Source organism: Chanodichthys erythropterus, chromosome 15, assembly GCF_024489055.1.
Source record: "Chanodichthys erythropterus isolate Z2021 chromosome 15, ASM2448905v1, whole genome shotgun sequence".
NCBI lineage: Eukaryota > Metazoa > Chordata > Actinopteri > Cypriniformes > Xenocyprididae > Chanodichthys > Chanodichthys erythropterus.
The window spans coordinates 21,411,274-21,439,184 of NC_090235.1; the positions used below are offsets into that span (position 1 = coordinate 21,411,274).

The window sequence follows — 27,911 nt, forward strand, 5'->3', positions numbered from 1 at the left end:
TGCATAAAAATGGTTTTGTTGCCATAAATCAATGTATTTAGATGGATTCAGTGATGTTAATATTTTTTTGACTTGAATAAACCAAGTCAAATTAGCAGTTACCATTTAAAGATTAACATTTTTCCCAGTGTATACAATTAAGGGCTTTTCAAAAATTCATCCTGTAGTCCCAGCCAATAGATCCCTAGACTTCGAGGCGCCAGATATCATCTTACCTGAGAGGCACCATGGTGGTCCGACCATGTGTTGATCTGGACAATGATGGAAGCCTGAAATCATCTCTGCTCCGTGAGCCAGGAAGTGGGAGCACAGAGCTGGAGAGCAGGTACGTCCGGACCAGAGTGCGATTTCTCTGCATTGCCCACTGATGCTTTAACTCCACAGTGTTCACGCTCAGCCCAGAAGGTCTCGTGGTTGCACTCATGTCTGCACCAGACGGACTGCAGCCGCCCCTCAGGGGTGCATGTGTCCGCATACAGTGATCAATCATTCATGCACATTAAAAATACATCAGGCAAGCCCATTGGTCGCACACCACCAAATTCTCCCTCCCGGTCTCCCTTTCCCTCGTTCCGTTGTCATCTTACATCTCACAAAAAGACTTGAGCGTTTCAGACAACCTGGCACATGGAGATATCTGATGTCAGGGTTGCCTTTGAATCATCTTCAATTCAATAAATCCCAACGTTGGCAAAGAAATTGAGATCTGTATCTCAGATGAACAATTTAAAAAAAATGCATGTTGTAGTATATGATTTAAAATTACCTGAAAAGGAACACGTCCCAACCGGAATACTCATAAATCCAAGTAGTCTTATATTCATGCATCACATGAAACTTTCTGCCAACTGCTATGTCAGTAAATATTTATGGTGATTAAGCAATCATCTTGAGTGACTGTTAAAATGATCAGACTAAAAGGATGTGAATTTAATATTTGACCATCATAACACTAACAATCCTAAGTGTTTGCTAAAAACGGTCCAAAAACCCTAACCCATATTTACCTCACCAAACTTCTCAGACTGCAGGTTTATTTTCCTTTTTGAACTATTTCCAGAAGTAGCTGTCAGCCAATAGGACACAACAGTGATAAAACAAGAGAAACATAGCACCTTGACCTTAATTGATACTGGACAGCAGCCTGGGTGCTACTGGGTTACAGAGGTCTGTCTGTGTTTATAGACCTGCAGAACTCTTAAACATGTCATTTTCCTCGCTCTTTTTTAAAGAAATCTTGCCAGTAAGTTCAATAAAAAGACATTAAATTGATATGCCAAACCAAAATACTAATATTCTAGAAACAACTCCAAATCAAAGTTAGCTACATGATCAAGGTTCTGCATTTTCAGGTAAAACTTGCAATGGTTTCATCTTAAATTTTTCACAAAAAAAACAACAACAGAAAATCTTGACAGTTTATTAAAAGAAAAAAATATGGATACAGTCATGATGCATCCAGTGCTACAGTAAAGATTTCCCAGCTGCCACGTCTCATCTGTACGTCTCACTCCCACACGACTATACAGGACAAAGAAAGATAAGGTAAAAATTAGTCATCTGATTCCATAACAGCATTTTCTCATCTTGAATTACAAACAGTAAATTTAAAGGGGACCTATTATGCCCCCTTTCACAGAATGTAATATAAGTCTCTGGTGTCCCCAAAATGTCTTCCTAAAAAGTTTCAGCTCAAAATACCCCACAGATCATTTATTATAGCTTGTCAAATTTGCCCCAATTTGGGCGTGAGAAAAACACAGTTTTTGTGTGTGTCCCTTTAAATGCAGATGAGTTGCAGCCCGATTTACAGAAGAGGGCGGGGCTTTAACAGCTCACGCTTTGGTTGCTCAACAACAAAGCTGGAGAATCTCACGCAGCCAAAATGACAACTGTCAGTAACTTACATTGTTCAGCCTTACATTGTTTAAACTGGAGTCAGACACTGATGAAGAAGTTATGCATCTGGACGTTTCTGAATGGTTAGTGGATAAATTTATGTAGTTTCTGTGTTGATTCAACTCATCGACTAGCATGTGCTAGGGGTTGCACCGACTAATCGACGTTCAACCCTTAGCATGTGCCGCCATGTTAATCTTGTGCAAATCCAGCATTGAACTGACCTTTGTTTATGAACTAGTCCGGTGTAATATATCTAAAAAGATATTTTTCTATTATAACATCACAAACCTGCATATTATCGTCAGCTGTACAGGAACATCTACTGCCGAACAAGTCATTAGTTCGGAGAACAGGTTCCTCGGTTGATCTAAAAGACAAGAACCTTTTACTCCATCATGCAAACACATGCAGGATCATCATTTGCTTGTCACTGTCTTTGGTGAATGCTTACCCATTTCTGAAACTGTATGATGCTTCTCAACCTGCTTCAATCACCTGAGGTCCCTGTAGTAAGAGAAAGACAGTGAGGATGCAGAACTAAACCAATACACAAAAGTCCTACCCTAAATGCTGTACATGTGACTGAATCAAAGCAGGCTATTATCATTAACAACATCTAACACTACATATATGAAATGGAAGACAAAAAGGAATTATAGCTACTTTAGTTATTTCCAAAGCCAAATCCCCCCGAATCATGAAAAAAAAAAAGAAAAAGAAAAAGAAAAAAAGCACATAACTTGTAAGTAAGTGGTTAGGAATATTAAACAGCTAAATAATTTGTTTTTAAATACTTCTGAAGAGTAAATATTACTTCATCTCATGCAAAAACAGCTGCTGTACAGCGTAAATGATACTTGGACTCATTTCCACACAGACGACACCACCTCAAACACAAATCGCAGATTTCTAAAAGATAAGGATGTTGGGTTAAAGATCTGCCTCTCTGAGGCAGCTGCTAGGTCAAAAGGGTAGTTCTGGCATCACACTCCATAGAGCTGAAAACTCATGGTCCATACTAGGGTTATCAAAATGACAGATTGGGACCAAGGTGAATGGATCACAGTGTAGATAAACAGACAACTACACATACATCCAGACAGTCAAAATGCTGATCCAGCATTATACATATGCTATAAAGATCTGCTCCGTTCATCCACAGGAGCAGGAATACACACGCACACTCACCAGAGTGAATTTAGGGCACCATCAATACAGTAACATGGCTGCGATACACTGCTGGAGAATGAGTCACTGGCATGAGTGCAATACTTTTGTGAAGAATAAAAGAACACAATAGATTAGGGAAAACACCAAAGAAATGTACTTTAAAGCACTTTGATTACCCAGAGTATGTCCCACCCCAGTCCACATTGGAAAGTTCATAAAGAGTGGAGGCAGTATTTCTGTGATATATAAATATACCCAATAGTTATGCATATGTATATACACCAAATAGTTATGAAGTAAATAGACTGGATCGACTGCCAGGTTTGAGAAGAGAGAGAGAGAGAGAAGGAAGAACTACTTAAACTGCACAAATGCATTTTGCAATGAGACAAAAAAAACCTAAAGGATATTCAATATAGTGATTTGTTGCACACTACAACAGATCATATTGAAAGGTTTAAGCACTCAAGAGATTGGAGAGAATAGGAGAGGGAAAAGTCTGCTGTGGTGTGTAGTGGAATATAATATGCTTGGCATCAGAAAATACAACTGAATTAATAGAAATTGTCTACTGAGATAATCCAATCATCACCCAAAATCAGAGTCATTATCAGGGAAACTACTAATTACAAACTAATAAATACAATTGTAAAACTGACAGTGACAGGAAAGACTTTTATATTGTTAAAAAATAAATTCTATATATAAAAAAATTATGAACTATTCAAAGATTCCTGAAAAGTATCACGGTTTCCACAAAAATATTAACATTAAATATTTCTTGAGCATCAAATCAGCATATTAGAATGATTTCTGAGGGATCATGTGACACTCAAGACCGTGATGCCGAAAATTCAGCTTTGTTATATAAATTACATTTATAAATGTATTAAAATATAAGAATAAGTTTAAATTGTAATAATCTCACAATATTACTGTTTTCACTGCATTTTGATCAAATAAATGCAGCCTTGGTGAGAACTAAAAAAAATATTACAAAAAACAAAAACCTGACCGACTCCAAACTTCTGAATACTGTATGTGTGTATAGAAGCAATGAACAAGCAATTGCGGCAGATTTTGCAGCTTCACTTCAGCTGCCAAATGACAATGCAATTGTGATTTTTCCAAGCACTCTATAATACTGAGATCTGTGCAAATCTATGTCATAATCATAAAAATTAAAAAAAGTAGGGAAAAGTGTAAAATCTGGTATACAAAAAAAAAGGCAATTACTCTGAAATGGAGTCCGTTTCAAAAGCAAAATCACGTTTAGAAAGTCCCCACACAAAACAGTGAAATTTGTTGTGTCTTAACTAAAATAAGAGCTTTATCTGAACATTTCCATTCAGATTGAAGTTCAAAGCACCTTAGCGTTCATCATAAACAAACGGTATTTTGTTTCGTCCCTGCCTAAGCAGAAAGAAAATACTGCTTCTCACAGTACCTTGAGTCAATAGAATGCCACCACCCCCTCGATCGTGAGGTTCTTGATATTTCATTAGTGTGCAGTGTTAAAATGCATGATGCCTGCTGAAGCAGTGATGCTGCTGCTGTCCCCGAAGACAGCTACTGTGAGGAAGACATTACAGAGCAGCTGAAATACACACAGAGGGAGCCAAAGTACCAACACATTTCAAATATTGCTTACAAAAACAAATTTCTGCACTGTGAATCCATTTTCAGGAGTGTGATGCCAGAACCCTGGTAGTATTTCAACACAGCTGATGAAAAGTAGTACTTTATTTTCATGGAACAAAGACAAGATCACTTACCTTTTCCGGTGATATGCAAGCACACCTCTTGATGCAAATAAGTCCAGGCTCAACTGTCCACTGATCTGTAGAACTAATCCTCAATGTTACCAACTGCTGGAGTCTGTGGGTAAGCTGGACACTGGCCCCTAATGCTCAGCTATAGCACCACCATTCACTCAATACACAGTACAGAGACAAGCTCTTGCCATGTTGCTAAAATCTTAAGAGCCTGAAAAAGGCAAGTTTCCACTGTATTCTGCCGAGGGGATAAACAGTCTTAACCATAGAGTCTAAGTCACACTATAAATAGTATATGGATATTCGTGGTCCCAGTGTACAGTGCTAACTACATGCAGGGGATGTCAAAAAAACTGGCAAAAGTTGGTTGTGTGAATTCCTACTAGCTTATCAAAATGTCAGAAAATGAATTATGTTTAAAAGTAAGGAATTTATTCACTTTAAGAATGTCTCTTAAATTATACACTACATAAAAATTAATTCCAATGGCTCCAAGCTGGATACAAGTCAAAAGTTTACCAAAAAATTAAAAGTGTATCGTTTACAATCTCTTGTGTCACTCCAAACCAATGTGGCCTTCTTCTGACAAAGGCCCTATTTACACCTGGTATTAAGATGCATGTTGTGCGAACGGAACACAAGTAGACGAGAGAGACACACATTCCTGTTTATACCTGATGTTTTATAGGAGGCCTTTACACAACAGTTTTAAACTAAAATGGAAAACGTGCATTTGGCCATTCATTTACATGACAATGGCATTTGGGGCCTAAAAATAATGCAAACATTTGAAAGCAGGTATCAAAGTGCCGGTTTTGGAAAACTATACTATTATCGTCTCTGTGCAAACTCCAAAATCTTTAGATCTGAAAAGGAAATGGAGAAAAAAACAAACAAACATTGGAGAGCATCAGCTTTCGTTTCTGCTCTCATAGCCGCAAGAAGCCCCTGAACCTGGTGAGCGCATGTTAGGAATTACTGTGCATAGTAACTTTGTCTTTAAGCCAAACTTGGGTCTTCAGCCGACAGTTTAAATCCCGTCTGGCTAGCGCGTTTCCCATAATGTTTACACATTAGGTCAGTAGGCGGACAGTGGGCGATCTCTTGTGGCTGTTCGAACGCATTCGACAACCCATGAGCGTTTACACTACGAAAGCAATCCTGTCAAATGCATTTTCAACTACCTCAGAAGGAGGTTGAATGTGGACAAGCTCAAACCAGTTTAGACCCCGTTTAAGGCCCCGGTATACTTCAAACGAAATCGAAGAACGAACCGATGTGATGTAAATTCGAACAAAATCAGGCCAAAACGAAGTTTGTTTTGTGTTCTTTTTGGAAGTTTGAAACAGCTTGCCAAAGCGAACTATCAGGAAAAGTTTGCTCCAGCTGCAAAACTCCTTTGTACTGCCATTGGTCCGTGACGATAACGTAATAGGAGGTGCGTGCCGAGGCTCCGCCTTCTCTTGCGTGGGACGCTTCTTTGATTCATTTCGTGTGTTTGAGTTTGAGGTAAGAGCTCCATGGGTGAACACATTGGATAGCCGCTTTATAGTACAAAATGAGTTGTGCTTGTAAAAAAAAAAAAAAAAAAAGGCACTAACACTGTTTTTCATGATGATACTGTAAAGCTGCTTGATTTTAAGACGTGACATGACTGGAGTGATAATTTGCAGAGCTCGCGCTAACATAACCATGTTGTTATGATCAGACGCTTTTATGTTTTTATAATAAATGCTTGATGTTCTCATTTTTGTTGTGTTTATTTTGTTACCGAGAAGAAAATGCACGGCACATATTTACATATTCATATAACCGTCGCTCTCAGCAGTGTGGGTGGCATCAGATGTTTGTTTACAGTATATCGCTGGTCATGCATTTCGAACTTCGTTTTACCCCTAAAAGAAGAACGAAAAAGAACTTTGAAGTATACCGGGGCCTTTACACCTGTATATAAACATCTTAATACCAAGTGAAAACAGGGCTTAAAGTTGCGGTCACATTTATCATTGATCTGACAAATTTCACACATTTGTCTTAGTCAACCACTTTTTCAGTCATCTTAAATCATATTGAGGCAACTCTGAGAGGACTATGGAATCTTGACTGGTTATTCCACTTATTCAATTTTTCTGTATTTTACAACTTCTAAAGTATGTATTGTAAGTATATATATATATATTGAAATATACTGTACATTTCACACAGACTTATACAGTGCTTTTTGATGAGCCTGAAAAATGCTGTCCACTATGTGTTACTCGGAAGAAATACAGGTTTGGAATAACACAAGGGTGAGTCATTTCCATTGAGTGACCCAGCGCTTAAAATATGGTCTGAAGTTGACTAGTGATTTTTTCCCCCCTAATCCCTCTCCTCCCCAGTGTGAATCTGGACTAAAAATGTTTAAAAAAAATAAGTAAAAATATCCACCTTATTCTTCAAAACGGAAGTAAAATTTTCTGTGAATGTGCTGAGATTGGAAACAACTGGAATAACAAATGTAAATAATGAAATTATTTGCACTAAAAACAGCTTTAACACAATTACAAAAAATTAAAATAGTCTGATAAGTAACAGTTTCTAATATCAAGCAGCGTAACAGCCAGTTTTTGTACAGCTAAAATAGCAAAGTGGGTGAGACTGGAAGCCTCAACACATTCAAGTTATATGGCAATGCCCGCTCTTACTTTATAAATAAGGTGGATGGTAGTAAACTGTACAGCTAAATTGAAACAGACACAATTAAAATGGTTTGCTTGCAGGACTTGGCAGACTGTAAAATAATCATGCGATTTGCACTTACCAAGCCTGGAGGTGGTGTAGTGTTCTTGAAAACTGAGAAGCCAGTTAATTTTTATCTTTCTCTTCCCGCAAATATCCAAGAAACTAGCTACAAGAGCTTCAAGTGGGAATGAGAAAACTCTTCCCATACATTCAATGCTTTTCTCCAAGAAGGCTAAAAAGATTGAGAAGGTGCAAATGCAGGAGAATACTCAGATGAATTAATTTCCTGATGCTTCTAAACAAGCCTCCTGTCTGTCTAAACACTGAATACTTAAAGGGGTCATGACTGAGAAATCAAATTCTCCTTGATTTTTTTGACATGTAGGTCGTTGTACTATAAAAACTTTGTGTAAGTTTCAAAACTTCCTTGTTAGTCCCAAAACAGCTTTTATTGAAACCAAGCTCAGAAAACGATTGGTTTCAAATTTTGTCAAATTATGATGAAAGACCGTCTCTGCAGAACCAGATCAATGCCTACTTCTACATCGTCACGCCTTTGGCCCCACCCACTGGCATGTTAGTGAGACGAGGACAGAAGAGAGATACAGGACCATTGGACTAAAAATAACTATCATCCAAAGCATCCTAATGCTAGGAAAATGGTTATTAACTATGTGAATGTCTCAGTAGAGCTTTATTTGTTTGTTCGTTACATTTCACAGTGGATTCTTTGGTAAATTAGTCATAATTTCGGCGCAGGCTTTGCAAACACCCTTTTACTGTAAGATACGGACCAGACAGTATAAACTGATTAAATTACATAAAGCGATCAAATAACCCCTTTTATAATTGCTGGAGCTTATCAGTGACTGAATTCTGGACTCTCTGCAAAACTCTTCTTATTTACATTGTGTTTGCACTGTTACGATGAAAGCATTTGAAATCGAATCGAAATCGAGCTGCAATGACAAGATCATGCATTCAACACATAAAACAGTCATTGGTTACAATGCTCATAACTGCAAGCTTTCGTGTCACAGGTGTAGATCTAAATATATTGCTATAAGCAACACTTTTCATGATTGTTTAATCTCAAAAACTGCAATAAAAGAATGCAGTAAAAGTTTTAGCGAGCTCCATATGTAAAACTTAACTTATTTCATAAGCAAAGACATCAACCAATCATAGCAGTGGGCGTTTATATAGAAATCAGCAGACATGGCCCATCCAAGATATATGCTAAAATCAGAGTAGAAAATGTCCGTTTATTAAATTGACAGTTTTTGATGTTAAAAAAAAAAAAAAAAAAATCAGTTCTTGACCCCTTTAAGTTCATTAGAAAACTGAGTGGTTGGTTTAAAGTAGTCTTTCCAAAATAATAGATTGTGTTTGACAATGCATAGCAATTTGAAAACAGTTCATCTTCCTCAACGCTAGCAAATTTAAGTATAATGTAAATGTGGATTTACGAGTCACAGGACAAAACAAAATCCCCAAGTTGCCAACATCAAGGACAATCCTCAGCAGTTCTTATATGGTTTATCACTTGTTTCTTGAAGAAATCAGCTTCTGCAATTTGATGGTTTGATTAGATTCATAAATTCAGGGGAAAAAAAAAAAGTTAATTCCACACTTTTTTAATTACTCAAAGATCTCTTACTGAACCAACATTACCTTAATAATAAAAAATAAATAAAAAGGAAACAGTTATGGCAAAAATATCTCGACCCTCAACAATGCAGTCTAGGAAATGTAGTCTAAACTGAACAAAGCTGCTCAAAAAGGAACCACATAAAGAGAACAACTTCAATAAATCAAAAATAAATTGGCTATTCTACAATTATAGACCACAGTAATTAAATTCTAGAATTAAGAGCTATGGCCGGATTAACAAAGCTTCTTTAATTAAAACATTTTTAGTAACACTTTACAATAAGGTTTCATTAGTTAACATGAACTAAGAATTAATACTTCTACAGCATTTATTAATCTTAGTTCATGTTTATTTTAAACATTAATACATTAATATCAAATGTTGTATTTGTTAACAGCTAATGCACTGTGAACTAACATGAACAAACAATGACCTAGATTTTTATTAACTAACATTAACAAAGATTAATAAATACTGTAACAAATGTATTGCTCATAATTAGTTCGTGTTAGTTAATACATTAATGGTAAAAGGAGACCTTATTGTAAAGTGATGCCACATTTCCTTAAGCATTCTTACAAACTACTGAGAATTTATCTTAAGCGTAATTCTTGAAAAATTCTCAAGTTCTTAAATATTTAATAAAACAGGCTCTGATGTTATCCAATTTTATGGGACTCAATAACTCAATGTGCTAGCTAGTTAACTCAACACGAAACACCTCAAAGGCTGTCTTTTTGCACTGCCTGTAGATTACAATCAATCTGCAGCGTGACATTTTTTTAATGTGCTGTATATTTTTAAAGAGCCTGTCTCAAGATGAAGTGCTCTGTTGTTGCACTCATTTGTGCTGTTTTTCTTATCCTCTAGAATGAATATAGTTCAAATTTTATTCTTTCCCTGCCAAAATGTTTACTAGTCCCACCACAAAATAAATGGTTTTTGTTTTTTGATCCACGTAACCTTATATTCTAATAAATTAGGTTGTTACAACCACATTTTAGAGACCAGTGACATTTCACAATTCTCAATTCCAATTTCAATACCAGAGTAAAAACCAACTAACTACTAATGACTTGAGGCAAATATTCATGAAAATGTTCCATGAAAGTCATGAGAAAGAATAAGTTACCTGAGTAAATAAGAATTGTTTGCTCACTGTATGTATTTGTGTTTTACAATGGGGTATTTTTCACAATGGCTTTCAAACAGCACAAGCTTGATATCAAATTTTTACAAAAATTTATAGTCTAGTAAAATAAATTTCAAGCAGTAGCACAAATACATACAATAGAATAAAGATACAATTTTTTTTTTTAGGTCTAACAGTAGTATTCAGGTGCAGAAATACTACAGAAATTGAATAAAGTCAGTCAATTGTAAAAACTGGATAGTCTTCACTGTAAATTAAAAACCGTAAATTCACCATAAATTTAAAAACATAAATCCTTAAAGTTACAAAAGTTATTCAGTCAAGAGCAGTTAATTCTGTAATTAACTAATAAATACAAGCATGGATCTTGACTAAATTTTTTGCGATTGTGGTTTTTCCTGTTTTAATGGAAAAATATCAATGTCATTTGGAATTACTGGCATTACTATTAGGAATTTTAGTGTTTAATTATTGAGAGAATGTTTTCACTTTTGTAGTGTTAATTTATATGATAAACAGCCTATAATAAATCAGGAAACCAGCTTTAAAAAGTAAAACAAACCATGTGTATGAATGGACATTCTGAAAGTGCAAAAATTCTGATAAAATGTCAAAAATCTCAAAATGACAACAATTGTAGTGATTATAATAGAGCAAAATAATTTAACCAGTATGCAGCATGACGTAATTGTGAGTTTTCATTGAGTAAAACGCCCAGATATTTATTTGACTAAAGGTCGACTAAATATGATAAACTAAGAAGTACATTCGACACAGAACTAAGACTTAAAAAGTAGAAATCGGTACTGTGGTAAATAAGAAAAATGCTGTAGGACAGACACCTTTTTACTTGTACGTCAAATTCTATTTAACAGAATGTGCTTGATAGACTTGGTAAGGCACGTCAAGTTTATTGGATAGCACATTTCACACACTGATAATTTAGTTTTGCTTTTTCTGGCAGCGCAACATCAAATATAGCATGATTGTCTTGCACCTGTGAAAGATAAAAAAAAAAATTTGCTCTTCAGTCCTTTTACATGTGTCAGTTGCTTTGGAACATCGGGAGAAGACCAAGATATTAAACGAGAGATTGTCTTTGTCCTGCATGTGTCTTACATCCCTCTCAAAGTGCAGAGTGGTATACATGATGCATTTATCTTAACTTCACATTACAAGCATAATTTCTGCATTGTGTATTATCTGTACAAATAATAGACTATAATGGATGCTTGCCAAGCAAGGCATTTTGACAACTGTATTTGATGGGAAAAAAAACTGAATTTGGCAGTCTGAGAGGAAGCTTTATGTGTGCGCTTTGATTGTGTACCCGATTGGGACAATTACAATTCAGTCAAGTTCCCAGGCAGTTCTTATAGTCAAGCCGTGAAACGCATCCTGTATCTGTGTGCCTGCTGCCTTACCTTTTTGGGATTTAAGACAAGTGTAAGTTATCCTAACTTTGAGATCATTTTCAGGAATTCAAGGTCCTCTTTAGTTTGTCTTTACAACAATCTTAAAATAAAAGTAATACAAAATTTTCTAAACTTTACATTTTAAAGTTAGAAAACAAAATAGCAACTATGAAAACTATATTCTGAATGTTCATGAATCCTGCCCTAGAACTTTAAAATTAATACTAATACTCTAAATTTGGGACAAAAATGTAAGAAGCCAAACTAATAATTGTAAAGAAGCAAAACAAACTTGGTTGTTCCAAATCGGACAAACAGGCCAACAAGGATTTGGTCAATGAAAAATAAGTGGTTACATACCATAATGTCATATTTTGTAGTGGATTAGGGCACACTTTCTGCCCAAAAACAGATGACCTAAAGCAAAAGGGGTGACAAACTGACATGAAGTGACCAACCATGGTCTGTTTTAAGAGATAAAACTCTAAGAAAAAGATGTAACATACTGGTGTGGTCAATGATGACTTGTCTACTTGCTACCAAGTGTCTTGAACAAAGCTCTTCAAGTTTTAATGCCTCGACCTTTCACAATCTTTGGCAAATCCAGCGACTAGTTCTTCCTCTGAAGTGCTCATTGAAGAAGACTGGGAAATTGTAAGTATTTCCAGGTAGACTGATAAAAAAACCTAAGCACTCTGAAAATTAAAAGCCAGCCAATCAGACTAGAGCCTGGTATTCTGAGAAAATTCAAGCCATTTTGTGAGCATTATGCATTAGATGCATGGTGAGCAGTCCATGGGCATGCCGTATGAGGCTGAGATTAAGTGGATAAATGGCTAAAATCCAAAACAGTTCCAAACTCGAAGATACTTCGGAAGTCACGAACAAACCTGTTAAGGAAGAAAATGTATAGAAAACCAACACAATAGACAATACATTTTACCAAACAATGTATCTGGGAAAATCTGTATGTGAAATTACCTTTTTCCTGCTGCATTCTTGATGTTAAAATAACCATAATTACGTAAGCCATGTGATTTAAATAAAATGTTACATTAAATGTACACTAGCAATAAAACATCAATTCCTATTACACATGGCTTTCAAACTAGGAAATATTTGTTTTAATAATTACAGTACAATTCTACATGTTTTAAATGTAGAAAGAAATTAAGAATGTAGAAGAAATTGTGTATCTTTGCTCCAAAAGGCAATAGCAAAATAAAGTGACTTGTAAATGACCAATGGCATGGTTCAGGAATAATTTTCTCTTCACAGAAAAATGAAGCCCAAAACGTAGGTCTCACATCATGTAAAGCACAATTAAATTAATTTAGCAATTATATTAATTATTAGAAAAAAATTAATCAGTGACACTATAGAATTTTGATATGAAAAATGGTGTTATAATTATTCTAACAGAGCAATATGAGTACAGTGGAGAACTTATTGTTAATTGCCCTATAGGTTTCACAAATCTTACAATATCAAAAGTCAAGCTTTAATATGAAAAATGCAATGTGTTATGATTATTCTACCAGAGCAGGTATGAGTACAGTAGAGAACTGTTAGTTAACTGACCTAGGTTTCACAAAGATAAGAAAGGTGTCTACTATTTCTAGAAACAGTATTGCCCACAACAAGTCAGAAGCCTTGCTTCTTGCTCATTTTGATATATAGTTTGCATTATTCTTAGAATTGTTCTTGTATTTTGCTAATTTTGCTAATTTACTATTTTGCTAATTTAAACCATTTAAACTATGTGCTTTCAAGCATAGATGAGAGTAGCAATGTTTTTGAAGATGATTTTTTATTTGATATCCATTATAACTAGAGAAGGATATTCTTTTAAATGGTAGAAATTAAATCACTACATGCTACTTTGTGAACAAGTATCTGTGTTCCTGTAACCTCTGCACAGGTAGTTGAATTTCACTAGTTCTACTTGTATAAGAAGATTTTTTTAGTATTAAAAAAAAGTTCTCATATCCTGCCTAATGTTGTCCTCCCAACAATGCGCAAATTGAAAGCTATGAAAACAAATACAGTGACTGTATGCATGTAGGCTAGGCTGTAAATTGTGCAAAAAAGTTAATATAAACAAACATTCTAACAACATTAAACTTCATAAAGTTAGAAATCAAATTAAAAATGAAAACAAAAACAAAAGCATAGACATGTTAATTGTTAAGTGGTTGGAGGAACATTCACTCATCTTAACACAGTAATTATATTACATTTGATTTACCCATTACAATAGTCCCTTTACAGTTACTAATTAACATTAAAGTACCTATACCATATGTAAAATCTCAAACAGTCTAAAATAATTTTTGTAAAATGTATCTCTCTTAGAATTACTGCAAGCCATCTGTTTAACATGCATGCACACAGCGGTGCTCATTCAGAGAGGTTTAGCGAAGGCTCTTGCTGTCAGAATAAGAATGCAAAACACAAATACTTGTGTAACTTTCTAACATTTACAGATGAGAATATACTGTGAAACGCAAGTTTAGTAAGGAAAACATCTTGAACGTCAGGAGTAGGTTAATTATTCTATGCTTACGAGCTAGTTTGAAGCATTTAAAGCAAGTGTTATGTTTAGGACAATTTAGATCTTGCACTTTTCCACAGCAGCTCACTCTGAAAATAAATGGTATTGCTTACCCTACATTGTGAATATATTGATATAGCTTACAAAGTCTATGCACCCGCCAGTCTTAATAAGATCATGTCAAATCATAAAATGGTTTGAGTAATTCACCTATAATGGCAGCAGTATACTTTCCAAATGGATACATGTAAATCATTTAAACAAAATAGGTTTATAATGTTTGTTAAAACTAATTAGTTTGTTTCTCTAATCCATTTTGGTTTCATAAAACTTAGGCATTGCTTGTGAACAAAAACTATAGATATAGAAAGACTGTTCACTCCTATTAGTTATGAATGGGAGAAACTAATGCGCAATATGGCAGAATAGGTTCTGCCTTTTAAGTAAAAGGGCCAATCTTTTTACATCACTGCAGCTGCTATTAGAAAACCTGATTAATGCCATTCCCACAGAAACCTGACACTCACACTTAAGACTGGACATGGGCTCGTCTAGCCCAAAAAATACACTTTTTTTATTGATGCTATTTGAGCATAAGTGTTGTTGCCGATTTGAAATGTTATTTAATTGTGAGTTCGCCAAGCAGTTTGAGATTTCAGGATTCCCCCATTAAAATACGTAAGACTTGGTCTTGGATGCCCAAAATAGCTGCCCAGAGGCATTGCAAATATGGCCTCCAAGTAAACAGACTTTCTTTGAAAGAAATTTGATGAGAATCAACTGTCAACACATGGCAGGAATTAATGGTTTGTTTTAAAGTCTTTGATTTTATAAAAAAAAAAAAAAAAAAAAAAAAAATGTTTTCCCAATCTTGTGCAAAAGAAGTTTGTTTATACGCCATGTCAGCGTCTGTGGCTACATTCATGATAAAACTATCAGGTGTTTACAATTTACTTTTCCTTAAAAACAAACTATTTGGTTTAACTTTGTTAAAAACTTATTCAAGAGTTACCTGAATAAAACAGGTTTCTCATAGGGTTAAAACCAGCACAAGCTAATACAATATGCTTCAACGATAAAAGAATTTTGACAGAACATTTTGGTGGATAAGAAATTGATGCAAAACAAATATTAATCAGGAGGATTCTGTTCAAGTTCCAATTTTCCAAGGATTCCGTCAAGAGCCAAAATGTGTCCATGACTTTTCCCCCAGTGTGATTCCTCTCTTTCATCAGAATTAACCATGTCCAACAACAAAATGGTAAAAAGTTGATTTCCCAAAACCTGCAATCACTATGGCACATTCAAAACCCACAGCTTAACCAATGGTGTGAGTTTGAGGTGGGATTAATGGTTTATCCAGCCATTGGAAGATGAAGGTAAGAGTGCACTGGAAACATGTTTGAAGTCATTTTTTTTTTTTTTCAAATTATAGGTGTCAGAAAAAAAAAAAAAAAAAAAATCTCAAACTACTGCTTTGACAGTATTAACTGGAGAGAAAGTGAAAAACAAAAACAATTGTGTTAAATAGTTCAGCAGAATTATAAATTTTCTGCCATTGTGATCCACAGTTAACCTGTCTTTTGCGGCAAGCAAAAAAATTACTATAATTTAAAATTACTATAATTTATGATTGAAATCAACAATGTGTGTTCTGGGTGGAACCAATCTGGGTTCTACTTTGTAAACAAATGAAACCAAGTCAGATTGTTTAAGCTATACTTCCAAATGGGGAAAAAAAAAATTTAAATTGATATCACCAGCAATCCATATTTAACTTAATTGTCAGGTTGTCAATGATAAACCTAAACTTAACTATAATATAAAGGTATCTAGGGCTGCCCCCTAATAGTAGACTACAATGTTACTCGATAAGAGGAGGCTTAGTTGACAAATTTTATTACTTTAGTGGTAATAAAATTACAACAAAAAAACAACAACAACAACAAAAAAAACTCCACAGGATGTGGCAAAGTCAAGTTCGCCCATCATCCATCAACCTCAATTAAGGCCTATCATTTGAAACATGCAAGTAATAGCAACTTTACATGGCTGCTCACTCCAACATTAACCTAGATAAATGTGTGCTATTATTAGGTGCAGATCTAAGCGTTTGTGTGGAGCGTGGAAGCTAAAGTATTAGCGCATTTACTGCATGCCGGTCACTTGCACTTAAGGATAATAATAGTGTGTGTGTCTTAGATCTGTATGACCAAAAATGACAGTATTTTGAGTAATATATCATTTGAAACTGTAAAAGGTCTACTTGTATTTGTGTAATCTCAAAATAAAGCGTTGCGCTTTTGTAAAATAAAGAAAAACAAACAGGATGCGCTTTCTGCAGCTTATGTCTCTGTGAACTGGAGCACATCACAAAAATGAACCGATACTCTACACCTATACAAAAGTAGTGCATAGACTACTTGCCTCAGACATGAGAAATATCTATATAAAAAAAAAAAAACGTATGTAATCCGTATTAAAGTTGCATTTCACTCTATAGGCACCTTCACTATACTGCGGAGATGGCGAGGCAGCATCGTCAACTTCACCTTCGCAGCCAACACCGACTCAAAACACTAGGTTTTTTAATAATGTCTCATTGCTCTTTTTTCCGGACACAATCATAAATACTTACGCCAGTGCTTCACGGCAAGCTTTAAGCTTGCGTTTGAGTGCAGGCTATACATTACGCCATATAAAGGCTGATTATGTTTTAGTACCCCCACCAGTATATAATCAAGTAATACATTTAGAATAAACATGCTATTGGCTGACTAATGGCTTAAATGAACGACTACTAGTCGACTAGAAATATATTTAGTCGGGGGCAGCCCTAAAGGTATCTATAACTCCAAGCGACAACCTTTAAGATGAAGAAAATGTACTAGATGCCTACATGTGTCAGATGTGTCAGGTGTTAGATGCCCGACACATCAGAAAATTAAACATTGTGCCAACAACACCTGAATGGGGTTTGGGAGAACCAACTGCACTCTTTATTGAAAATGTACATGTAGTATTTTAAATGTTAATGGCACAGAACACAGCCATAGAAAGATCAGAACAAATTTACAATATTCACCAGCATAACACAAGTAACATGACAAGATAAAGACTAATAAGAAAGGGGATTACATGTTGGCAGCACTAAGCCAGTGCTGACTTCAATGGTTTTATTAAACCTATTAAGAATACAAAATAAAAATAGGACAAAAAAAAATCTTGCCACAAATGGGATGAGTTTTCAGGCTAAAATTGCAAGAAAATTCTTTAAACTTAAATACATCAATTATGACTCCAGAACCGAGCCTCTGGAATTCCACATACAAACTTTGCTTTTAAAGTGCCAGATCAGAAGCGTGGCTTCTTGGCAGATCCATCATATTCCTCACGGACCCTGCCAAATCCTGGGTTTCCAGCACCCATGCCCCTTGGACCACCTGGCCCACCTTGCGGGAAACGCTCATTGCGCTACATGGACCATTTTCAGTTATGTATCAGTTGGGGATTTAGTTTTGTAGAAATTATGGAGTTTACATCCATGGGTATGGGAGAAAAGCAACAAAGGGTAACGAGTTCCATGAGTTCATTTTTTGAGCAAAGTATTATTTAAGTGGGATCCAAGGAAAACAATCGGCGTAACAGTTCCAACACGCAGATCCACAGGTGCCAGAGGTGACATAGGAAAAGGAAGAGAGGGTAATGTATTCATTAGTCAAATACCATTACATTGCATTCCAATAGCGCTGCTGAGATAAATACTGCAGGATACTTAAACTAGCTCCACTTGCATGGGAGATTTAGAAGCAAAATTGTGTCAAAGTTGAGCTTACTGTTGGATGCCCCAAATTTACGATTGTGGCAAAGAGGTTTGTACTTTATTACTAGACAAAACCCTCTTAGCCATATGGGCAATTTTAGACTCCTACATTACGAATACGAAATTAAAAAAAAATCAATCAATCGTTTTAATTATCTTTCTAAAATGTATTTCTGAACATATGGATTTAGTATTTATGAATGGTTTTACTTAATTATACAAATCGCTTTTGAAATACTGGTAACGATTGGGTTTTAAAATCATAAAAATTATTTTTTGCAAACTATTTAGCCATCACATAGTTCAATGTTAAACATTTGACTTCAATTTATTGTAATTATGATGTTCATCTGACATAGGCTAAGGCACTTGTCCGAACATGCAGTCGTGATGGTTAACTGAATTAAATAAAATGTCTGCAAATGTGACAAACTGCATCCTTTTACAGTAGAAACGCATGCAGCATTTTCCTATTTTCTTTTTTTCAAAGTTAAACTGTAAAGTTTAGCCCATCTAGACTGACAACAAATGTGATGCAGTGAATCAAATTTGTTACAAATTTTAGATGATCAATTCTTTAAAAACTGTAAAAGCATAGGGTTGTTAAAGTTAAAATTAAACATTGCTACAGCACATTGGCAATCTGAAAATAGAACTGCCACTTGTTGCAAATCCATTTTTTCCTGCAAAAACAGCTGACTTTTTAAAGTCAACATAAAAATGCACTTTAAGCCAAACAATATTCAAAAAAAAAAATAAATAAAAAAATTCTAAGGCAGGACTTGGAGGCAAAGTTAAATATGCCAGACTTGAAGGTGAGTGAAGGAGTATTCTCTTAAAATACAACCAGCACTCATAGGCCTAAATTTAAGAGGCCTTGGTGACATAAGCCAAAAGGCAATAGTTTGAGGTGGAGCAAGTAATAACATTTGATAAAATATTACAAAGAGTTTATCAGAATAACATACACAAAAACAGTAACTTGTATTGAAGAAAGTATATGGGGTCCATTTTGATTTCGTGTTGAATTTAAGGCTACATTCACACTTTGTCAGTTTAAATCCTATTGTGTATCCAATTGGAATCAAATCTAAAATGATTGACTTCCACATTGTTCCAACTGTTCAGATCTGATGTGTGTGTCCATGCTGCTTCCCCCCCCCCTCTGCAATACAGATGTCTTATTTACAGTATGAAATTGTGTAGCCGCCATGTGCTGGACTACTGCGTTATGATCAACAGCAGAAAACATGTCTCCGTTATATTGTAATTTCTCTCATCTGGCACTTTGCAACAACATAACCTTGTTTATGCAATGACTTTCAGCTTGTTTCCTATAACATTGACTGACATTTACCACATATGAATGTAGCTCGAAACAGATTAGTTAAAATTGCATTTCATGTTCAAGTAACTTCCTGTTGCATTTCATGTAATTTTTGGTCGTTCAGACTTGCTAAATCTGATCAGATTTCAATTGGATATGCACAAAAATCGGATTTGGACTGACAGTCTGAACGTAGCTTAAGAGGTAAAAATGTCAGATTCTTACCTACTAAAAGTTAATTCAGATATACAACTAAACATCTTAAAAGGTGCTCTAAGCGATCCTGGGTGGAGTAACTTCCTGTTGTCGTTCGAAGTGTTGTCAAACAAAACAGAGGCTAGCTAGACCCTCCCCCCTCCCCCTCCCCAATTCCTGACAGTCATGAATGCACATTTAAAATCATTCTTGTCAGTTATTGGCTGGAGCATGTTTATTATGTTTCGTGGTCCAGGCTGCACCAGGTAGTTTTTGTTGCCGTTTTTGGAGCTTGTGGTGACTACAGAGACCGCGTTTTTTTAGTGTGTTTAGGGGACAGGCAGTTTGCTGTATGTGACAAAAAATGTTTTGGCCTAAAAATGCGTGACATCGCTTAGAGCACCTTTAAGACAAAATACTTCCCTTCAGACACTTAAAAAGATCACAGTTTCAATAAAGAAAAGCATCTTTGCTCTGCTAATTGCAAATTCCAGGGGTGAGTTCCACTCATGTTCAAATGAAACCATTATTGAATTTTATATCTGACAAAAGGATGAGATCATGCTCATGAATAAGGTTTCTACTCATTAAATGCCTTTTTGAAGTGTGGAGATATTTCATTCCCATTTGCTGAAGCCTATCGGAAGGAAACCCCAATTCCCTCATTTCTAATAACACTGCCTGTTAACTGGGGCATCAAAAGGTTCAGCTATAAAAATACTGAAGTGAAAGTAGCACACAGGCAACAAGTTCAACAATCCAACCATTTATAAAAGCTGACCTTGCTGTTGAATTACTTTCCTGCAACCCACAGCTTCCCAGCAAAAGCTTGGGCCAGGTAAATATGTAATACAAAGGCCTGTGATAAAATGTATGGACTTAAAAGGTTTAAATAGCAAGTCTCAGTGTAGCTAGCTAAATAACGAATACAAACAGCTGTTGTATTGAGACAAATATTTAAACTCTTGAATTAAAATAGTAGAAATATCCAAAGCACACCAGAAAAAAAAAATATTTCTTGAAGATTACAGAATGTGTGCCATGGTTAAGTAAACTCTTAATCTCTTTACTTTACAGAAAATATGGGTCAAACCCAACTCCATTCTTGCTATCAAGTATCAACCAAATTTAAGTATGGATGCCAACCAACACACCTCCAACCAGCTCCTCAAAAGCTCAGCCACATTTTCAGTTACTGTAACTTCATTTCCTGATCAGTTTGTGATTAAGTTGCTCAAGTTTGTCTGCACTAAATGCCCAATTTCTCAAAATTACAAAAAAGAGCTCCAAGCATGGAAATAGCATTTCCATGCGATTACCATCGCAGCACTGACATGACTATGACATGGATATGCAACAGTAAAACAAACCAAAAAAAAAAAAAAAAAAAAAACTACAAAAGTATTTCACCACAAAATCAAGTACAGCGTTTTATAGGGTATTGTTTCACCAGGCCTTGTATTTGAAAAGATGGCACATTGCTTATACAAAGACTACACATCAAACAGAGCGCAAACATGCCTGTCTTTATGTGCACTTTAGACAGGACTTACAAGTTCATGTTGTAAGCAGGTGTATAAAATTCTTGGGCCTTAGTACAGACAGACTTGCAAAGCAACAAGAGAAGGAAAGTGAGGGGAGCTGAGCTTGAGTGCTGACAACAACCTCTGCCACTAGATGGAGGGATTACAATCAAACCACAACAGGGATCAAAACACTTCCCACTGACGGGTCTACAAATGATCCATCCACACCTAACTTATAAACCTTCAAACACCAAATGACCTCAGTTCCTATGAATCACAACAGGTCAACTCAAAGATTATCAAGCATTCAATGCACACAATGCACACACATACTCCCACCACATTCACTCCAACTTTCAACTCAAGAATACATTACCATTTCGTTGGACACCATGCCCCCTGATGCTTGTCCCCCCATTCCTTGGTGTCCTTCAAAATTCATTCCTGCCAATGGGAACTTCTGGCTAGGTGACCCAAACGGCATATCTGTTTATATTTTTAAAAAGGCACACATTAGTTTCATTAAGCCTGACATTACTACAACAACAACAACAAAAAAAAATTATATATATATATATATATATATATATATATATATATATATATATATATATATATATATATATATATATATATATATATATATACACACACACACCTTTTCTTGCTATTAATTCGTTGCCTCGCCATGGCCAAACCATTTGAGATATCCAAAATTCGTTTGCAATTAAACAACTTCAATGTATTAGCACCAAGGTAAAAAAGTTGTGTAAATTGTATAAACCCTGTTGGAGTAGTAGTATTAAATTCAAAGCCTGTTTTTAAAAAAAAATTAACATTCAAACCAAAATAGCTGACTTCCTGTTGGTTGGTGCTAATGAATGTAAATTAGAAAATTGTCCGGCTTGATGAGAACAATATGTGTACAGAGTTTGGTGATATATATATATATATATATATATAAAAATTAGGGGTGTCACGAGATCTCATGAGACTAAAGTGTGACGAGATTTCTCGTTGAGGCGAAAAGTAGTCTCGTGATGTTGCAATGACAGTGTTAGGATGATTAGGAAAGAATATGCCACCACTACGTTTACATTACGCCTCCACTGTCCTTTTGCTTTGTGTTTAAATAAAAAAAACATTTAATTAAGTTGGATAACGGTCGCCGCCGCTCCATATTTAAAGAGTACGCGTGATCACTGAAAGTGAAAGTAAACGCGTGCGCATTTTGAAAGCGGCTCCCTGATGAATGCAAATATCTCTCAATATGAAAGCTATTTTAGGCTGGGCAGTGTAGTTATAACCATCTCTTAGCTCTCTATCAAAGAAAAAGTTGGTCTTATTTGCACTTTGAATATTGAGAGAGTGCGATTATGGTTTCAACTTGCAAAGTGTTACCATAGAAACGAATAACAGTTTCTCTTAATCTTATTAAGCACAAACAGTAAGGTTTCATTTGTTAATATTAGTTAATACACTATGAACTATCATGAACTAACAATGAATGACTATTTTTATCAACTAACAAACAAAGATTAGTAAATACTGTAGCAAATATATTGCTCATTGTTAGTTGATGTTGGTTAATATGTTAATGTTAATAAATGAGACCTTATTGTAAAGTGTTACCATTTTTATTTATACTGTTTTATTTCTATGATCAGTTTGTGGAAAGGAGTTCAGTTAGGAGGTCAAAAGTTGTATAAGCTCATAAATCATGTACAGTAAGGTCTAAAGAGACTGAAATCATACAGAAGTGAAGTCAGTCATTTGAGCTTGTGGCAAAACCCTTTACAGTACTTGAGTATTGTTGTCTTTTACTGCATATGATAATTCATACTCAGAAAGTAGAACTGAATGACATTCATTATAAGATGATTAGTTAAAACATTTCAAATACACCTGCAGAATATTTTTTCTAGACATGTATTTCGCCATTGAGGATGTCTTAAAAATAGTGTGTAAAAATCTTGTCTCGTCTCGTGAACTCATCTAAACTAATCAAAACTAATCAAATAAGTTCATTCATGTTCATTTTAAGGTTTCAAATGTAGAATACGGCTGGGCGATAAAACGATAATAATATGTATCGTGATAGACACGTGATCGATATCACTAAAAAATGTGTTTGATAAAACGTTCTATATTTTTTATTCTTCGTCGGAAGAAAACACAGGTTGCGAAGCAAGTTTGGTTGCATTAACAAAGGTACTCGCTCTGTTAACCTAGCAATATTAGGAGTGACACACTAACAGCCAATCATGTAACAGTATCAATTTTGGTTGCGCCATATCGTTGTCTTGTGCTGGATTCCTCTTCAGTAACCGGCGACTGATAAGCAGAAAATGAGTGCCACAGCGAGTGAGGAAATTGTAAATAAAAGAGGTAAAGTGTTCATTGTGACTTTAGACTGGGGTGACCACCTGACTATTGATCGGTTGCAGGACAGTAAATGTGATTTTGCGGGACACGAGACATAAATTTACAATGCTATGTAAATATTACATTACATTGGGTTGGCAAACTTGGCATATGTGCCGATTAATATTTCTTCTGCCGGTGGGTGCCCACACTATAATGTTGCGCTTATGGCAACATTAAATCCTGTCACCCTACTTTAGACTTATGTTTACATTTTAATTATTTGAGTTTTTCATGGTTGTTGACATTTCTGTCTTAATAACTGAGGGGATTATGATCATAGGAAGGTTAAGTTTAAAATAAAAATGTTTAAATGTAATATATTTTTCTCTTGGTCCTTATTTGAAATGGGTCATAAAAAAAATAATTATCGATATGAAACACTGATATCATTAAACAGTTTTCAGCCATATCGCCCAGCCCTAATGTAGAATGCATCTTACCAGACAATCCAAGGCCTCCACTAGAATTCATTCTCATCTCCCTGTCTCTCTGTAAAAAAGAAAAAAAAAAGGTTTTATTTGAAATTATTCAATCAATATCATTTAAATGCTAAGAGCCTTCTAACTGCACTACTTACATTATCCATAAAGCCACCCATTCTGTAAGACTCCTCACGTTTGCGCCTCATCTGTTCTTCAATTTCCCTCTGCCGCATCATCTCCTCCTCTCTCCTGCGGCGTTCCTCTTCCTGTCTGTAGGTGAGAACAATCAGTCAATTAACTAGAATCACAGCAAGGGTTTTGAGCACAATACACAACATGAGACATACCTGAGTTGCATTTCTTTACGTTTCTGCATCTCCTGACTGTGCATTTCTTCCATACGACGAAGTTCCTCTTGACGTCTAAGAAGGTCTTTTGAAACAAAATGAACCCCAAAAACAATTATTCATCCCAAAATCTTTTCTTTTTTTTTTTTGTAAAATTAAATACACTGACTCAAAGATAATACTCACCCTGTCTGAGCATGTTCGCTTGATGCTCATGATAAGCATCTTCCATCTCTGCTTCTAGCTTCTCACGGGCCTCACGAATGTTTTTCTCCACTTGCTGCCTCTGTTGTTTCTCCATCTCATCAAGGGACTTCCATCGCTGGGAGTATTCAAACTCAAAGGTGCCAGGACGGGCAAACCGAGGAGGCTGATCTCGCTCCCTGAGGACAAATCAAAGCCCATTAACAAATGTATCTATCATTTTGACCAATACACCAAAGGGGAGAGATAAAACAAGCAAACAAACTATTTGAAAGAAGAAAGCTCTTACAAAACTAAGCATGTGGAGTATAATAAACATCTGTTACTGCTGCCAAACCACCTGCATACAAATGCTTGCCACACCATCTGTCCAACTTCATTTACATGATAAAAAGCCTTTAAATATTTTACAACCACCAGAGCTCAAAATTGATTCCTAATCTCAAGAGACCGATTCCAGTAAGAGAACGTGAAATAAATGTGATAATTTGGAACTTACTTTTGATAACTGGGGTTCTTCTGTGCTAGCTTCTCTGGCAAACCATCCTCATCATCATATTGCTCTAACAATTCAACCACAATCGGACGGGGTGACCTACAAGAAAAATAATAAAATTATGTAAAAATATTTTCTACAAGTCTATCCAGTACAATGAATTACCATTTAGCCAGATTGTACATAAGAACTTAATCTTACGATGTGAGAAGGAACACTCCATCACTGATACGATCGATAGCCTTCCGTGCAGCTGGTTTGGAAGAAAACTCAACAATGCCTTTCCCTGTTGAGCGGCCACGGTCATCTACGATAACTACAGCCCTCTCCACCACTCCAAACTGAGAGAATGCCTCTTCCAGCAGCTCATTGGACACAAATGGAGATAAGTTGCGCACAGAAAGTGCAGCAGAATGAGTGGCAAAACGAACTCTGAGAGGTCTGCCTTTCATGGGAATATCATCCAGCTCAGCTTTTGCAACCTCTGCCAATGCACGGGATTCCTGAAGACAAAAAAAATGACTAAATTAATTGTGTGCATATTTTAAAACACTTACTTTACACGTACATTAAAGGAGTTATAAATCTCACCAGTCTGATGAATCCAAAACCTTTGCTTTGATTGATGAAAATCTCGCTGGGCTCCCCATACTTTGCAAACAATTTCCTGAATTCGGGTTCAGTGATGTCGTTTGGTAGGTTCCCGATAAACAGACGACAGCGCTGAGTATAGGTTTTCTCTCCAGGCTTGCGCAGCAAAGATAGCGTTGCCTTCAACTCCTAAAACAAAAAAACCCAAGTCTGCTTGTAAATCTATCGTGGGGCTAAACTTGATCGACAAATTGCAAATGTTATTTCACAATGCTTGCGAACCGTCTCTACAATGCAAACACATTCGTGACCTAAATTTATCAAACAGCTAGGCCACATTATAACATCAAAATTATAGCAAAACACGCGAATAAACAGGAGTTACAGCAACAGCGTGGGACCAGTAGGAAGGCCAACCTTTGTTTAAGCTTCTACAAAATGGCGGATCTGCCTCGGCAACCCAGTACTAAAGAAAATGCGTTTTAAAATATGCGTTTATAAATTTAACTTACTCAAATCGCATATACATTCACTAAAAACAACAATTATGTTTTTCTAAGAATTACGTTGTTTTACCTGAGGTTGAATGCCCTCATTGCTCGTGGTACTCTGTTGTTGCGGTGGTACGGTCTTTTCCGGTTCTTTCTGCACGGGAGCAGGCGGTTTTTGACCATTCCCTATCCCACCTTTTGGTTGGTTCTTTCTGAGCTGGTTCTGTGGGGAACCGAGGTCTGGGTTCTTCGCATTATTCTGTGGCGGTGGAGACTGGATCTTCTGTGGCGGTGGGGACTGGATCTTTTGTGGCGGTGGAGACTGGATCTGCGGCGGAGCGGCGATGGCGGTCTGCTGTGGCGAAGGGCCTTTGTTGTTGCTCTGCTGGGCCAAGCCAGGGCCTTGCGCCGGAGGTGACTGGACCACTGGCTTGTTCTGACTGGATTCCTGCGGCTTCTGTGGTGTAGAGGCCTGGTTAGGTTGATTTCCCTGATTCGGCTTAAATCCGCCACCCATATGGGGTCCTCGGTTTTGATAAGGATGCTGGTTTTGATTTCTAAAGTTAGGGTTTCCCATTCCACCACGCATTCCCATTCCTCCGCGGCCTCGGTGCTGGAATCCTCCACGGTTACGGGAGCGGTCACGAGACATTTTCACAAAAGTGGACAGAAAAACAGTTAAAAAGCCTTTTGAAGGTGATAGATCAGATTAAACAACGCACTATATTCAAAACTAACGATAAATGCCGACGAGGAGTGGATAAGCTGCACTCTGAACGCTTGCTTTGTAAAATGGCCGTTAGTTGCGTGGGAAGGTAGTAGAAATGGGAGGAATGACGTGCACAAGAGCCTCCGCCCCAAATCCAATCCAAAGGGTTACTGGCGCGCTCTAGTGGCGTTCGTGAGTTCAACCATTACTGAGTGAGTGTACGTAAAAGTACTTGGCCTTTTGTTTTTACATGTAACGTTAAGGAAAATTTTGAGATACTTTTTTGTCGGACGATGGAAAATATACTCAAATACACAATGAGTAAAAGCAATTTCTTTGTGGAAAGCAAGTATACTTTAGCAAACTTGTTTTGAGTATACACTATGGAAATAATATACTTAGGCCTATAATAATATGCATTGCATGTTACGGAAGAGGATTAGTGCCAAGCAATAATAAAAAAATAAAACCATCTCGAGATTAAAGTTGTTAAATTTCGAGAAAAAAGTCGAGATAAAATGTTGAGAATAAACTCGTTAAATTTCGAGAAAAATGTCGAGATAAAATGTTGAGAATAAAGTCTTTAAATTACGAGAAAAAACTCGTTAATGTCGAGAAAAAAGTAGATAAAATGTTGAGAATGAATTGTGAAAAAAGTCGTTAAATTACGAGAGCAGATTCGTTAAATTACAAATTTTTTCTCGTAATTTAATGACTTTATTCTCATAATTTAATGATTTTATTCTCGAAATTTTCTCTCTACTTTTTTTTCTCTCGACATTTAACGAGTTTTTTCTCGAAATTTAACAACTTTAATCTCGAGATGGTTTTATTTTTTATTATTGCTTGGCCCTAATCCTCTTCCGTAGGATATGCAATGTTGAGAAAACACTTAAAGTAAAGTTATTTCTGTAAATCCAGTGATCAAGTGCTGTGTGGCTCTCAGTTTTCAGGCTCATGACTATTGGCTGGTCTGTGTGTGCAATTGCACAAACCTGGAAGCCCT

At 36.0% G+C, this 27,911-nt stretch overlaps 1 protein-coding gene across 3 annotated transcripts; it reads right to left on the bottom strand.

Moving 5' to 3' along the window:
* Nucleotides 1–1,410: 1,410 nt before the first annotated feature.
* sfpq (splicing factor proline/glutamine-rich) lies at nucleotides 1,411–27,004 on the bottom strand. Of its 3 annotated transcripts, XR_010897316.1 has the most exons (12): nucleotides 26,282–27,004; nucleotides 25,706–25,894; nucleotides 25,316–25,617; nucleotides 25,118–25,213; nucleotides 24,601–24,797; nucleotides 24,415–24,499; nucleotides 24,223–24,337; nucleotides 24,086–24,134; nucleotides 21,595–21,704; nucleotides 2,354–2,406; nucleotides 2,191–2,269; nucleotides 1,411–1,521 (listed from the first exon to the last, which is right to left on the bottom strand). XR_010897316.1 is itself a non-coding variant. In XM_067411997.1 (10 exons), exons 1-10 carry the CDS (start codon nucleotides 26,846–26,848, stop codon nucleotides 17,702–17,704), a joined length of 1,830 nt encoding a protein of 609 aa, XP_067268098.1. In that variant the 5' UTR covers nucleotides 26,849–27,004; the 3' UTR covers nucleotides 15,174–17,701. The 3 variants fall into 3 exon arrangements, 2 of the variants coding, with proteins under 2 accessions (XP_067268098.1, XP_067268099.1); XM_067411997.1 differs by lacking the exons at nucleotides 1,411–1,521; nucleotides 2,191–2,269; nucleotides 2,354–2,406 and adding an exon at nucleotides 15,174–17,821; XM_067411998.1 differs by lacking the exons at nucleotides 1,411–1,521; nucleotides 2,191–2,269; nucleotides 2,354–2,406; nucleotides 21,595–21,704 and adding an exon at nucleotides 15,174–17,821.
* Nucleotides 27,005–27,911: the final 907 nt, after the last annotated feature.